This window comes from Anser brachyrhynchus (genome assembly GCF_964034855.1).
Source record: "Anser brachyrhynchus genome assembly, chromosome: 2".
Lineage (NCBI taxonomy): Eukaryota > Metazoa > Chordata > Aves > Anseriformes > Anatidae > Anser > Anser brachyrhynchus.
The window spans coordinates 24,298,204-24,314,068 of NC_137695.1; the positions used below are offsets into that span (position 1 = coordinate 24,298,204).

General features: G+C 35.7%; 1 protein-coding gene across 7 annotated transcripts in view; it reads left to right on the forward strand.

Annotated features, from left to right (window-relative positions):
- The window catches only part of CFAP69 (cilia and flagella associated protein 69), a 28,984-nt gene extending 13,135 nt beyond the window's left edge, over positions 1–15,849 (forward strand). For 4 of the 7 annotated variants that reach the window (XM_080582479.1, XM_080582478.1, XM_080582476.1 and 1 more), the window contains 14 exons: positions 361–409; positions 527–648; positions 1,128–1,344; positions 2,205–2,369; positions 3,586–3,704; positions 4,200–4,318; positions 5,435–5,516; positions 6,807–6,999; positions 7,604–7,741; positions 9,991–10,067; positions 11,069–11,263; positions 11,905–11,991; positions 12,880–12,984; positions 14,736–15,849. In XM_080582479.1, the coding sequence (XP_080438605.1) occupies positions 361–409; positions 527–648; positions 1,128–1,344; positions 2,205–2,369; positions 3,586–3,704; positions 4,200–4,318; positions 5,435–5,516; positions 6,807–6,999; positions 7,604–7,741; positions 9,991–10,067; positions 11,069–11,263; positions 11,905–11,991; positions 12,880–12,984; positions 14,736–14,912 (1,845 nt within the window). In that variant the 3' untranslated portion in view covers positions 14,913–15,849. Of the gene's footprint in view, positions 1–360; positions 410–526; positions 649–1,127; positions 1,345–2,204; positions 2,370–3,585; positions 3,705–4,199; positions 4,319–5,434; positions 5,517–6,806; positions 7,000–7,603; positions 7,742–9,990; positions 10,068–11,068; positions 11,264–11,904; positions 11,992–12,879; positions 12,985–14,735 lie in introns of those variants that run through there. The other 3 variants (XM_080582477.1, XM_080582480.1, XM_080582482.1) reach the window with 3 other exon arrangements.
- The last annotated feature ends 16 nt before the right edge of the window (positions 15,850–15,865 follow it).

Here is a 15,865-nt window from a genome sequence, read left to right on the forward strand (position 1 = left end):
CTGATGTACAAACTTGCATGTGCACAAATTCATTTAAAAAAAATACGACTTACAGTGCTGAGAATACTGTTTTCTTGTGTGGTAGGTTACAATAGTGAATGCATGTGTTTGGGACTTCCCCATACAAGTTCAGACTTGTACTGAATGAGACATGGATTAATTTAATTTATTGTACCCCTAGCACTGTACTTAGTGTTGTACAGTGTCCAAATCGTTGATCTCTTCTTTGATAAAATTCTGTTTATTCTGCCATAGGATACATTGTTCTCTGTTCTGAAGAAAAAAGTAAAACTAAAATTAAATGATCAGTTTTAATTTCACTATAATTTATTTTAATGTATTTTTTTAAATTCCCATTAGGAAAGTGGATTTACAACACTGTTAGTAGTACTTGCAACATATACTGAAGGTAAGAGATTTCATAATGCATAATTATGAAATTATAATACTTCTAGTGAATTTACTTCTATGAATTGTAATACTTCTAGTGGAGATTTTGATGTAATGTGTACAATTTCCTTTGCAGTTAAAATTCCCAATCCCTTGTTAAAAGGTCTTAAACTTACTTTCTCTTACGAAGACTTTGAGATGAAGAAGTTGTTGTTTAATATTATAGGAATCTTATCTAAAGACCCGCGTGCTGTACAGGTGAGTTCTAACACAACAGAAGATAAAGTAAGCCAAAAAAAGACAAAAGGTCAAAAGAGTCACTATTTGGCTGTCCATCTAAAATAGTCCAGAAGATTTGAAACTAGTTCTTCTCAAAATCAAGAATTCAGAACTATATACCACATGTACCAAACTGAGTTTTGCTGTTTGAAAGCAACATACAGTTTCTGTTTTCAAAAAGTTACAAACCTAAACCATGCTAAGAAAGCTAGCTGATGAGTGACTGCAAAGCATTACTGAAATACAGGTGTAGAACATAAAGTTTTACAAACCACAGGCTTTACGAATGCTACAGAATATAAACAGAGCTTGTCTGTACCTGTACCGTTTCTGACATCTTTTCCCAATAAAAAATAATTTCTTAATGTAGGACAGATAAAGTAGACTCATTGCTTTAGATTTTCTTTACTCACAGGTGAAGCCTTTAAGATGTATCTCTTTGTCTTTTGAATCTGCAGCTTCTCAGTGAAAATGATGTGATGCCAGCTTTGCTTTATTATGTAAAACCACATCAAAAGCCTGGATTTCATGAGTGGTCTGCTTCCCAATATGAAGAATTACAGCTTCATGCAATTGCTATTCTAGCTTCAGTGGCTCCCTTTTTAGTTGATAAATATTTGTCCTGTCAAGCGAATACTCTTCTCCTTGTGTTTCTAGAATGGTGTATGGGTCAAGGTCAGTAGATGCTTATGGCTTTCATACACAGTAACCTCAAAACACAGCTTACCTGGACTCAGTTTCTTTGGCAGGAAGGACAAATGTAAAACTTGTGAAGTTCAGACAATTCCTTTTTACATACATCACTTAGGAAACTAACCTTTAAAAAAATTACTGTAATATTTTTCTTCTGTTGAAGTGTAAGCTGGTGCATTTTCTGCATTCCACTATATTGCTATTCCTGCAGTTGTGCAGGCAGCCACACATCTCTACAGCATGTGCTAATCAGGTATGCTTATTGTCACACCAAATCCAAACAGCAATTCCTGCCGCGGGGCAGCATGTGTTAACTCGAACTCAGAGCTGCACACGGTCAGACAGCTTCTGCACTAAAGCTTCCTTGCAGCCATCAGCTGCAAGTGTGAGCTAAACAAATAGATAACTAACTGCACTCAGTCTTCATGGGTTGGTTTTCTGGGGATGGGTAATTTTCATCATCAGGTAGGTGATCTTTTCCAGTAGAGAAATTTAATTTGTGTGTGATGGAGATAAGAAGATTGATATTATTTGTAATGCTAGAGAAGATATTTTAAGTTTTGGAGACTGCTTATTGACCTAGTAAAGTGGAAAAAAATAAAAATTGGTGTAATAATTTTTAACATTAATCAAAATCAGACCTTTCTTAACAAATATTGTATGGCTCTACACAGAATGGCTTCTTACTAGATTATTTTAAATAAGAAGCCTTTCTAACATGAAGATATTGTTTGCTTGTTTTAGCTTACTCGCACTGGCAAGCCAGTACTTTTTTGCCTGAGAATGTTATTGTTATGAACATACACTGTCTGCCAAAGAAAATTCTTGTAATTGCTCCACAGATCCTTTCTTTGGTCAAGGTAACAGTTTCCATGGAACAGGTGGTCGTGGCAACAAACTTGCACAAATGCGCTACAGCCTGAGAGTGCTGAGATCTGTTGTATCCCTGTACGATGATGCTGTGAACCTTAATTTGTGTGACCAGGGAGCAATTAGCCAGCTACTGGGTAAAGCATGGTTTCTATTGCTGTACTTAAAATCATGTATTGCTGTTGACACTGAGAACATTCATGCTTTTTCTTACACTGTGTTTTTGGTTTGTTACTCCTCCGGTGAAAAGATTTTAAAAAACACAAAAAGTAATATGATTTTTAATTGAGTGAAAGCTGCCCCTAATCTCTCCCTTTATTGTACTGCGTTTGTTACATCATATTTTCATTGTGGTAGCCCCTATGAAATCCAATCATGAGTCTCGTTCTACTTAAGTCTGTCACTTTACCCAGCTCTTGCTTAGAAAAAAAGAAAATCAAAGCCAGTGCATTTATATATATATATATATATATATAATTTATATATATATATAAAACATTACAAGATTAAAATCACAATAAAACTCCATAACGATAGGTCCTGCAATTTAGATAATGCAGAAATACATGCCTACTGTTATATACAATTTTTAGGTTCTGATACTGTTTTAAGTTCTTATCTTACAATAATATATTTTCCAGTACTCTGAAAGAATTATACTGAAAGGAACAAATAGTTAAGATCTTTTGGAATTTGGAGTATATTCTAATAGAAAGCCTAGAAATAATAGATTTTATATACTCAGCTGAAAGTTGAACACTTGCGAAAACTGTGAAAATTTACAGATTTTAGTGAGAGCAAAATTAACAATATACCTTACGTAACAGATTCAGGCAACTTTTCTTACTTTGAGGGAGGTCCGTGTCTGAATGTCCTCCTTCATGGAGTGTTTCCAGGACTAATTTTCTCAGCAGTGGTGGCATTTTATGTCTCCATGTTTCCACTGACAGTACAAACATTTGTGAGGCAGTACAGCAGAGCAGATCAAGAAGCTCTTTGCGTTTTCCTAAGAGTTGCTTAATTCAAATCAATTACCTGAATCTATTGCACTGGCACAATACAAGGAGCATCACAGAGACAGGAATAAGGGGCTGAAAGTACTAGGAAAAAGGCAGTGCAAGCTGCTGTCATTAGCTGTCATAAAGAGTAAAGTGCAAAAAACTATAGCATCAGAGTGCTGAACCTTCTGTAAGGTATTTTAAAACATAGGAGATAAAACTTAACAGCATAAATAGATTTCTCTTAGAGTCTCCTGGTATAAATTTTATTTTATTTTTTTTAGATCAGCAGCTATAATAGAATTCTGACTTGCATAATAGAACATTCACATGCATAAAATGTATTAATTTACAGATATCCTAAAGTACGCAGCAAACAAATCTAAAGAAAGAGATGATGCCATTCTACTGGAAATCCAAGCTGATACATTATTTATTTTGTCTGCTGTCTGTGAAAATGATGCCCACAGAAAGGTTTGTATCCTTCTACCTCATACTGTGCAGAAAATATCAAAATATGGTACATTTTCATTCAAATGGTACTGTGTTTTTATTTATTTATTTATTTAATTCAAACACAGATGTCACTTGTAATTCCTTGCTAGCAAGTCAGGATTGTTAACTGGTTTCTGTGATAGTGACAGTTAAAATGCAAAATCACTCAGAAATCCATTAGCGAATACCTCACCTATTTAATTGCTATTTTATGTAATTTTTAGAATGAAAATATGAAAACATGTTGAAGAATGGGGTTATCAGTTAGGAAGAACTAAAAATTTCTTTCTGTTACCTATATCATAAGGAATATATCCTGCTCTAACAAGTGGACCAAATTTATTACAATATAAATAATTTAAATTTAGATTTTAAATTAGATTTTCTTGTATGTAGCTATTTAATACATATAGTCTAAGGAAAATGTTGTTTTAATATAATATTTTTAACAATAATAATAATAATTTTCACCAGGAGCTCTTCAGCTATGAAGGAGTGGATATACTTATCCCATTCATTCAGATGGATCCAAAGAAGTTATATAGTGGATTAGGCCACAATCGTCTCCTTTTCAGTGCACTCGACTGTTTGTGGTTAGTGAACTATTTTAGCAGCAGTGACTCTTAAAAATGGTAGCGCACATATTTTAGGTCTGCAGTACTACAGCCTTTCTCTGCACACATAGGCCTTCTATTCAGAACCTGTAAAAAACATAGTTTGACTAATTAAAAAATAATACAGAATAAATGGAATATTTTGCATATATTCCCTATACAGGGGCTTAGTATGACAACCTAACTCCCTACACAGCAGTCTAACTCCCTGCACAGGATGACCTCCTGACACCTCGATGCAGTTTCCTAAAAGACAAGTGTATTTTTAGAGTCTGTAAATATTTTCAGAGGAGTAAAAGCAAGATGAGAATAGAACAATATTAGCTTAAAAATGTGCAGACATAAAAAGTGTTTGTAAACTGGCAACACTTTGGGCTAGAATTTTTTTAAAAGATTGCTATCAGAGAAATTATATTTTATTACTCAAATACATAGAAGAGTAAACAAAAAATAATTTGTTTTAAGGCAGGTTAATAAATGTACAGAAAGCTAAATGGTAATTGTTGTCTGGGAGAAAAGACTGGGCTTACTGGTGCAGGTAAACCCTCTAGTTCCTGCATTAATGATCATGAAATGAGGAAATAAGAAAAGGAAGCAATAGCATCATTAGTGCTGGTTTTGTGATCATTTTCAGCTGGGAGAAGCAAACACTGTTGCCAAAAGAAAGTCTTACTTGTCCCACCCCCTTGATTCTGCTGGCAGAAATATTCACACGGCCCTGCAATGAGCCAGACCAGCAATATGATCTAGCTAAATGCCAGCATCTCTTACGGAATGAGTTTTAGTTCAGATTGGTATTCTAATCCAGTTGATACTGAACCTGCCAAATTTCTTCGGCTGCTACAAAGAAGGTGTGTCACTACAAGAGGAGAAAGCGTGGCCAAGTAGGTTATATTTAGTTATACAGTGCAAATGAAAATTGAATTTGTAAATGCACAAGTGCAGGCATATGAAAATCATTTTTCTGGTCCCTGAAGGCATGAAGCTTATTGCATACTAAATATTTTTATGCAATTCAGTAAAATAAATGAGATGTTTTTAGAATGTTCTAAAACATGAATGTGTTTCCACACATTGAAATTGTTTCTGTTTAAGGGCCTGTGTCGTTGGCTGTTACATTGCAGAAGATTATTTTCTTGAACAACAGGGCGTTTTTCTTCTTCTGGATTTGCTGGCAGTAGGTATTTTTGTTGTTGTTACAAAATAAAAGAGTACTAACATAACATGGAAAATTGAATCTTTAACCCTGTGTACAAAGACTATAATACTAACAAGAAGTCCAGTGTATGGAATTCCCTGAGAAAGGAAGGTAATCCACACACCAGCCTATCTGCTTCGAAATGATCTGAGAGAAATTCATGAATCTTTTTTGAAAACAAGCAGTTGGCAGAGAGTCTTAAATTTACTCTTAAACGTATTCTTAATTTAGAGTCTTAAATGTACTCTTTTTTACAAGGAGACTCAAACTGCTTTATTATCAACTGCTTTATTATTTAGTTCCGCACCAACATGCGAAAGATCATCTTCATGGTGAGGGTGATGGAGCACTGGAACAGGCTGCCCAGGGAGGTTGTGGAGTCTCCTTCTCTGAAGATATTCAAGTCCCGTCTGAATGCCTACCTGGGCAGCCTGCTGTACGGAACCTCCTTTGGCAGGGGGGTTGGACCCGATGATCTCTTGAGGTCCCTTCCAACGCCTACAATTCTGTGATTCTGTGATTATTTTGAATGATATGTCTGTTTAGAAAAGCACCTCAGTTCTTCATACTGAAGTTAGTAAACACTTTAAACAGAGTTAGTATACACTTTAAGGTTTTAAAAGTTCTGATGTTTAAAGTCACTTTGTACATGCAAGTTATGTATAGCTATTTCTGTGGGATTTGGGCATACATATGGCCCACGCATTTCTCCTCAAGCATTTCACGAGATGAGCACGTGCGTTGCTTGTTTCATTCCCTCCTCATTCTTGCCAGCCATACTGCCAGCCTCCAATGCCCTTGCAGTTCAAAGCTACAGGCCCTTTCCTACTCTCATGTGCTGCTGAAAGATCTGACCACAGAATAGAACAGATGCTTTGTGGTACTGCTCAGCCACTGCCTTCTGAATCTGTTTCTTATAAAAATAAATCTTGTTAGTAGTACATTCTCCAGAAGCTTTAATTCTCCTTCCTGTGAGAATTGAGCCTGGAGGCTCCTATTAAGTAGTTCTACACACAGATACATGCTTCTTACATGATCCTACACGCATTCCCCTCATGTTCTTTGATTTATGGAACTTTGTATGGCAAGATTCCAGAAACTTGAAAGATTTAAAATGTATACATCTTTTTTTTTTTTTCAAACATCTGTGATGGAAAGCTTCTAATTACTTGATCCCATGTAGGATTTCTCTGTATTTTTTTTATTTGAAGGTAGACTAACACTGTACTGTGAACAGGTTAAAACATTTTTCCTTTTCTCTTCACCAAGTTAAAGCAAAAAAACCTGTGCAATATAATTCTTGGAATCCTAGTTGAATTTTGTGACAATCCCAGAACCACTTTTCACATCAGTACCTGGCGAGGGGAGAAAGATCAAACAGCAGCTAACCTTCTAATACAGTTATGGAGGCAGGAGGAATTGGACCTGGGAGTCAAACGTGATCGGTACGGAAGGATTGCTGGTAAGTTTTATGATACATATGAAACTACAAGCAGTTCCACTGACTAAAGTAAATCAAATATATTCACTTTTTGCAGCCAGAATCCTAAAGAAAGTAAATTACAGTATTTATAGGTTTATGCTGCAGTTGTTACCAAAACCAAGATACTTTGTATATATTTTGTTGGAGTCTGGCCACTAGATGGCATTTTCTCTATTAGCTGGGGAAACTAAACCATTACTAGTAACCTGAACTGCCTTTCTAATGCTGGACGATTAAGCTATTTAATTTCTTTCACAAATGAAATTGTTTTGTTATGTATTGTAAACATCAACAAGGAGAGTGCTATGATATCACAGTTCTTTAGTCATTATAAGTAATATTTCCTGGCCCAAATTATGTTCAAATTACTGGCCAAATTATTGAAATGATTTCCATAGTGTCCATAAAGTAAGAGGGAACTGCTTTCTTTTGGGGGAGGCATCACAGAAAAAGAACATGTCAATAGCTGCATGCCGAAGATGCAGCTTCATTACAAAGACAGCATTTCCTGTAAGTTTAATAGCTTTGGGAACATGCTGCCTCTTCACTCTTCTGCTTTTGTTTTGTATTTTGAAATTATTAGATGTGAAGAGACCTATTGTTAGCAGCTTCCAGAAACAGCAAGAGGTCATCCCCATGCCTGCCAACTCTCCCAGCTTTGCCATTGTGGAAATTTCAGAAAACATACGGGCAAAACTTTATTTATTATTGTGCAAGCTAGGTAAGACAAAGGAATTGCCTTGTCAGTGTCATACTTGTCATTAAACTGAACCTGTTCATTGGCAGTCAGTCAAGTCCCTATCTAAAACAAACAAAAATAAAGGATGAAAGGAACTTTGAGATGCATCATCAATACTCTGTTATTAATAAATGCTTGCTCATCCTGTTCTTAAAAGCCTGACTTCACCAATGCCCTTATCATAAGGAAGAGTTTTCCTAGAATCAAATCTAAAATGTTGTTGAAACTTTCTGTAATTTGTTTTCCAACATATAGATTTCACATGTTATGTTTCATTTCTTTTCCCTGGTTTTAGAAATACCACTTTCTGCTGCCTTTTCTCAGGGCTCTCATTTTCTAGAATAGTCTCTGATTATTCTCATTGTTTTTTTTTTCTTGAATTTGTTCAATCGGTTCACATTCTTCTTGATTTGTTGTGTCTCAAACTGAACACAGTGCTTCAGCAGAAACCTCACAGCCAAATAGAACTGTATTACTGTACTTGGCATGTAAATAACCATTCAGACAGTAATATAACAATTGCTCTTGTCGCAATGGCATTTCTTCATTTGATTTGTGATCTTGCACAGCCTCCAGTCATCTACCATCCTGGATTTGTGCAGATGACTTCCTACATTTAGAAATTTGTGTTTGTCCTTAATGAACTACACTCTATGATTTCAAAATAATTTTCAAATTGGCAAGATTAATTTGCATTCTAATCTTTGCTCATGATATGCTGCAGTCCTTCCTAATTGTGTGTTGTTTGCACACAGAATGTAAAATACTCATTACACCCTTGTCTAAAAACCTAAACTGAAGTTAAGATAAGATAGGCTCTTCCACATCCATTAGACTTCCCACTTGGCTGTAGAGAAGGACTCGGCTGAATGGTTTGTTTTTACTACTTCATGTTGTATAGTAATGTTTTCACTGTTACCATTTAGCTACGTAAACATTATCTCTTTAAATATTTGTTTCAGTCATTTTTCAGGAACTGAATTTGCCCACTATTCTCTGCCTTCCCCCTTTCTCATTTTAAAAGTAGGTATTATATTTGTTGTTTTCAAGCCCGTCCTCCATGGGTTCAAAGATAATCGGTAATAGTTCTGAGAGTTCTTCAGCCAGTTCCCTGGCTGTCCTAGCGAACCAATGAATCTGAAAACATCGTCAGTTTCTCTAATAAACTATAGCCCATTGTTTCTCCATTTTAACCTAGGTTCTTAATAATTTTTATTAACATTATTTATGTTAATCCTGGATCACACCTGAATTCTTTATTAAAGCAAAAAGGCATGAGATTTTGTTCCAGCTTTCTTCTGTATTCATACATACTTCTTGTTATTTGTATACATAGTAATGTCTCCTCTGAAGTAGGGAAATGACATGGAAGTGAATAATAAAAATGGGACGATTTTTATGGCCTTTTCCCACCATCTTCCTCTTGGTGTATTTATACTTCATAACAGCCTGTGATGCTGTGATCAGAAATCCATTGTTAATTGGTCTTTATTTATGGCATTTCTTAACTTCAAAACATGATGTAATTATACTCCAATAATTAGATGCTGCATTTCCTGTTACCATGCAGATAGCATGAGGAAATTTAGAAATAGATTTGATAGACTATATAGAAATAGTTTTTTTTAAAAAAGAGTATATTTAACATTCAGCATGCAAAAAACTGAGGCATAGTCCCAGCAACCATACTTCTCTTCCTTATTCTTTTACATGTATTGTAAAAATATTTTAAAAGAGGGACTCATTATACTCAAGGCATTATGCTCAAGGCTCAAGTCTATGAAACGGAGATTATCTTCATTATCCAGTTTAGAAACAAAGTATTGGAGATCTTGTAAGACAATTCTTCTGTTGGCTACTTCATAGCTAAAGCAAACTCGGTGACAAAATGCTTCTTTAGAAACAGTGACCTGTGGACTCAACTGTCTGCTTTAATGGAAGATCAAACCCTCACCACCAAACCATACCAAATGCAGTACTATCCTGGCTTTACAAATGACTGGAAAATCACTGAAGCCATTTACAAGTGAAGAGTTGTTATAGAGTGAATTTATTATGGAGATTTTTTTTTAATTGCTAAAAGCCTGCTCAGGATTGGAAGTGATTGATGTACATATGATGCAGATTTTGTATATCCTCATGTGATAAATAAGATAGTGTCTTTTTTTAGATTGATATTTTAAGATAGATTGATCATGCTGTTAACACCGAGATGATTGATACTCTTCTAGGTTTTGAAGATTTGCCTGGTTTATCTGCTAAAGATTTTGTCACGCTTGCTATCATACGACGGTATGTTGACTTTAAAGTAAGTATTGTGGAAGAAAATATTGCTACTCTGTGTTTGCAAGAATAGCAAATTAACTCACAGGATACAACAAAGAAATAACCCTTCACTAACTATCATTTTCATAGAAAGTGTAAGCCAGTATTTAACATCAAATCTTATTTTGTTCTTCTGCAAATGTTTGTGACTGCATAGTAAACCAGACCAGAAACCAATGCCAGTTAGAAGTAACTCAGGAAAAAATAATTTTAACTGCCAGCTCCAGAAACATGAATGGGCCAGGATAGGTGTAAGGAACTGAGGAAGGGCTGGAGAGCAGGACTGCCTCTTTGTGCATCAGGGTCAGATTATGTATGGGTTGGGATTTTTTTGCTATTAAAGGTGACATTAAATACGTATTCTGATAAAAGTTCGTTTTTTTTTTTTTTCTGTGCTTTTCCATCCATTTGCCCACACTCAGTATCCATCCATGTTGTCAAAACTTAAATTTTTACAGTGGTGTGCGTATAGGAAACAAGAACAGGATAAAAAGTTTTGTAGTGAACATCCTGCTCAAAAGATGCTTCAGTTTATGCCAATTTTTGGCTTAGGAATGCAGACTGTGAAAGCTTGAAGTCTTCAGGAACTAGCAAGAGTTGACCTTTAGTTGGTAATTCCAGATTCCATTTGTGTCTCATGTTATAGTTTGTTCTGATAATGCACGCAATTTGAGGAAAAAAAACAGAAAGACAACTTTTCACGCTTGTAATATGGTGTCTTTTATTTTTATTTCTTCAGAGTTTCTGTAGTTAGCAGCATTCCTGTTACTCCTCTGTGGAGTGAAGCTTGGGTGTAGGAAGAGTATATAGTAAATTATCATGAATGAATTTGGCATAGCATTACTGAAGTCTAATCTTGCATAACAATGCTGGGAAGTGAAACAACAATAAAGAGAAAAAATATTACTTATTATATTTTGAGTAAATGGAACTGAAAGAAGACATAAATATCAGAAAGTGTGTGTAATTGTGTTTCATATACAGGTTGGAGAAGTCTGGAGTGAAGTGTGTACAGAGCTAAAAGAAGAATTCAGGCCTGTTGCTTCAGATGAGGAAGCCTTGAAAGTTATTTCAGAGGTGTCAGAAAATATTGGAAGATCAGTTGCTGCTCTCCAGACTGAAGTGCTTGAAAGTCATCATCGCCAAGAAATCCGAGAGGAGGAAAAAACATATACAAAGGTATGTTTGTACAAGTGAAGTCAATGGAATTTTTTTGTCAACTTATATGAAGATTTTCTTATCGTATAATGTTCAAAATCCAAAATGGGTACATTGTTTAAGATGTTTTAAAATTAAATTTGGTTAACCTCAGTTCTCTCAGTTTGTATAATGTTGTTGTTATTTAGAAAGTAATATGAAAAAAATGAAGCAGTGTCATCAGTGATGCATGAGCAATGGTATAATAAGAAATGATAATTATGTTACTATAAGAGTTGCACCTGTGTTAATCTGTAGCAGATAACAATTTGAAGTACCTATTGTAAATATATCCGCTTCTTAAAATGAAGTGTAAGCCTCTGTTATAAACTTCCTTGGCTGAATATTCACAAAGCTTCATTACTTCAGAAAGCAGGGCTTTGTGCGTCCCAGCATGCTAAAAGTAAGCGGGTATAAACATTGTCCAGCTTTGATTATAAGGCAAGCATTAGAGATTTTTGCTGTCTCATCCTTTCCTACTTTCTGAGAAGTAAGGTAGTCAGTCTAGTTTTCTAAAAGCTCATGCTAGTGTTTTGGAGGGATTGTCTTGCATTATTGTGCATGTACTTTTGTTACCAGTACCAATTCCATCTCGCATTTTGTTAATCTCATTTATATTACAGATCCAAGCTGTCCATAAGCAGAAGGAAATGGTAAATAAATCTTGGGAAAATTTCTTGACTCGGACATCAAACTATGAGGCATTGAAGGTAAAAAAAAAAAAAATCTGAGTGGAGGAGCAAAATTTTCATTCACAATGTAGTTATAATAACTGGGAAGTTCCAAACACATTTTTTAATGAATTATGAGGTTATTCACGTAAAAGCTGTAGTAAATTTTATGTTCACACAAATATAGAAGAAAGAACCATAAGCTTTATTGGCAAAGCTATGCAAACTTTGATACTTCTGCTCTTCTGATTATAGTCACAAATTGGGGTTCAATGTGGCTTATGCATTTGTGATTAGGAAAATATGTATATATAGGGCAGTGAAGCTATGAAATTTTCATTAATGACTTGGATATTAGAGAAGTGTGCATCCTCATTGTGTTCATATATGACACCAAGCTGGAGGAAACAATCCATATGGTTGGGAGGTAAGGTCCCCATTCAGAAAGACTTCGACAAGTCCTAGGGATGGGCTGATCAAAACCTCAGGACGTTCAAAAAAAGAAAATGTGACATCTTGCATCTCGGACATATTACGGCTTTCATGGATCCTGGGGTACAGCCTGGGGACTGACTAGCTGTGTAAATACATACTGACTGGGGGGATCCTGGGAGATGACAAACTGAACATGAGGCAACAGCGTGCTCTTGTGGTGATGAAGGCTAACAGCATTTGGGCTGCATTAGAAAGAATATAGCCTGCAAGTTTTAGGAAGAGATTATTCCCTTCTGGCACTTGTGAAGCCATGTCCCTTTATTCTGCTTTCAGGTCCCCAGTATGAGAGTCACAAACCAGAGAGTACTTCTAGTTAAGGGCCAACAGCATTTTTACCTCATTTATTTAGTCACTTTATATTTTCAAACAGGTGCAAATGATACTACTCATTCTGGTTAAAACAATTTTGCCTTTTTTTCTAACTACCTTTAGAAAGCAAAAAGGCTTCAGGAAAAGTCAATAGAGGCTTCCAGATCTAAATTGAAGACTCAAAATGGAGCAGTTCATTCTACTGATATTAAAGGCCTCAGCACAACAGTAAGTAATCCCCAATAACACTGTTTTATTTTCATTAATGTGCAAGTTTGTTGGTGTCTATTCTGTTTGTATTTGTGCTGCTGCTTACTTTTTCTTCAGTAACATTTATGTTGACAAGCTCCAAGCATGTCCTGCAAAACACCACCTCCCCCTCTGACACATTTTCAGACAACAGGTCAGAATGAGATTCAGATCTGAAAACGTCTCAGAAAAAGTACGGGCAAGATGGTCCCTGTGTTACTTGATGTGGACTTCTTATGGGACAGCCTTCTATGAAAACTTTGAGGTCAAAATCTCTTTCCTTTTTTGTTGGGCAAATTTGTGCAATCCCTAGTATGTCAGTAAAGGTCTCTCTAACTCTGCAGATAATTCACCCATTTTATCTTCAGAATTTTTTTTTTTCGTTCCTATCAGTTAACTGAAATGTGAGATGATACGAGCCATTGTTAAGATCTTACAAAGCTATATCCACATATCTGGATGTTGAGTTTTGACAAGCTGGGGTAAGACATGGCAGAATCTCCGTTCTAGTCAGGAACTGCTTTTGAGCTAGCTGAATAAGCTAGCTGTGTAAGTATCACAGCTAAAGAGGATTATAGGGAGAGGGGTTGCTTCTTGATTGCTTACAAGGAGTTACTTTTGTACGGAGAAACAAGGAGTTAAAAACATGAGCTGCTGTTTTCAAACAAAGGAAAGAGACTATTATCCTGAGCTCTATTGCATGGATAAGTAAAGATGGCTAAGATGGCTGCATCCTGTAAAAGCAAAGAGGCAGTTCATGCTTGATGTGATGAAGCCAGGATGAGCTTACCAGGAAACAAGGGGATGGTCTTCGAGTACAGAACTAGGATTTGATCCTTCCCTAAATTTTTGAAAGATACAGAGAGGCACATCTGTGAATGCAAGATGAAGTGGTCTGGAAAAATTTTCTGGTTACATGCATATAACAAAAAGACTGTTAATCAGCAATATTTTGCTGAAAGTATCTGAAAATTCTAGATATAAACATGAATACTCTGAAATTTTTTTTTCCATGGAACAGTCGTCTTTCCTTCTCTCTGCCAAACATCTTAAATAGCGGGAGATGAAAACGAAGCTAAGATGGTTGTTGAAAACCTGTCAAGGTTAAGTAATCAAACACGTGAACCCCATGCACTCAGAGTGGCATTGTTTGTTTTAGTAGGTCATGGTTAGAAGATAGAGCTGTCACTCAAGAATTTTTATTCAAAGACCTGAACCTATTCAGTATAAAGAGTAGTAATGAAATTGGAAAATATATGCCTCTTTCAGTCTTGGAGTTTTCATGGAGCAGTAGTTACAGGCAATTGCATTCAGAGAGAAACAGGTTCTGTTCTTTTTCTTTTCTTTTTTCTTTTTTTTAAGTATTAGCATATAGCAAAATTCTGAGGACAAAAACTGTGGCTGATATTATGCACAAATCCAAATAACACTGCACAACAAACTTCTATTGTAATAAAGGCTTGGTTTTCTTCTCCTCTATTCATAAGTCAGACATGAAAGCAGAAAAGCAGAGTCCATAATGGTACAAAAAACACTCTGTCTTTTTCTTTGTATTGATGGGAACAATTTGTGAATTCAGTATGAAGGATAGTTTGAGTGGACCTAGGAAACCTCAGCATGCATCTCCACCAACTGAATAATATTTTCAAAAGACCAGTTCATGGCTTAAGTCTCATCTCATTTTAAATACTAACATGGATGTCAAACAATGCATCTATTTTGTTTTTCAGATTGGATCTGGTCGCTTAGTAACTGTGGAAAGTACACCTTCTCAATTAATTGGAGGCCCACTGTCTGGTACAGACCTTGCTCTTGGAAAACCATCTGTTTGTGAAGGAGCCTTAAAAAATATCAAAAGAGTTAAAACATTGGACTCCATCAAGAAAGATTTGGGACCTGTAAAATAAATAATGTTCTGAGCAGTGCTTTTCATATTTTAGTTAACTGCATGTATATTGTAGATACAAGATAAAATATATCTGTAGTGTTTTCATGAATTGCGTAGAACATCTCAATAGTGAAATTATATTTTGTATTTTTTGTAACTAATATAAACAGGCGGGTGATTTACTAAAAAAATACTCCATATAGTACAAAGGCACACTGAGTCTAGTAGTTTTGTGTGCTAGTGTCAGGTTACTGTGATGCACAGTACGTCTAGTATTTGGATTTCCATCTTCTGTTGACACACTCCACTCATTGTAGTTTAAGTATCAGTTTGAGCAGGGTGATGAACTTTCACATAAATACACTCAGCTCTTCATTTTCCTGGATAAGGTACCCTCATGGTGTTTGCTCAAGTCTGTTTTGTTCCTTGAATTGCCACCTTTAGACTCCAGCTAAGAGCTCACAAAGAAGCACGTCTGTGCCAACAGTTCCTCTGAGTCTGTTTGGCAGGCAAGCTCTTCATAGACTTCTCACAGCTCTTCAACTGATCATGCAATTCTAATTATTTCATGGGTTACCTCCAATAGGAACTCTGTCTGTTCCACCCCAGCATCTGTAGAACACACACATACACTTTGTAAGTACACCTTATACAGCAGACTTTTTCTGTAGATGACTCAATTCCTAAGCTATTGTTTCCTTTCCCAACTTGGGCAAAGCCAGAGTTTGCTATATTATATTAGAACAAGATTTTCTGAGGCTGTTACTTCATTTTAGATTGAGTTTCACAGCATTATGGCATAAACTCCCGTGACATTTCAAGAGCTTCTGTAACATACACACATTGGCAAGTAGTCTGTTATTTTTGCCTGTAAGCAATTTTCTGAGAAAAGTAAAATCTTTCACTTTGTTAAATGCCCACTTAGAAAGTAGAAATAAATTGGAGCTAATTGTGTAGAACTTAGTTTCTGAC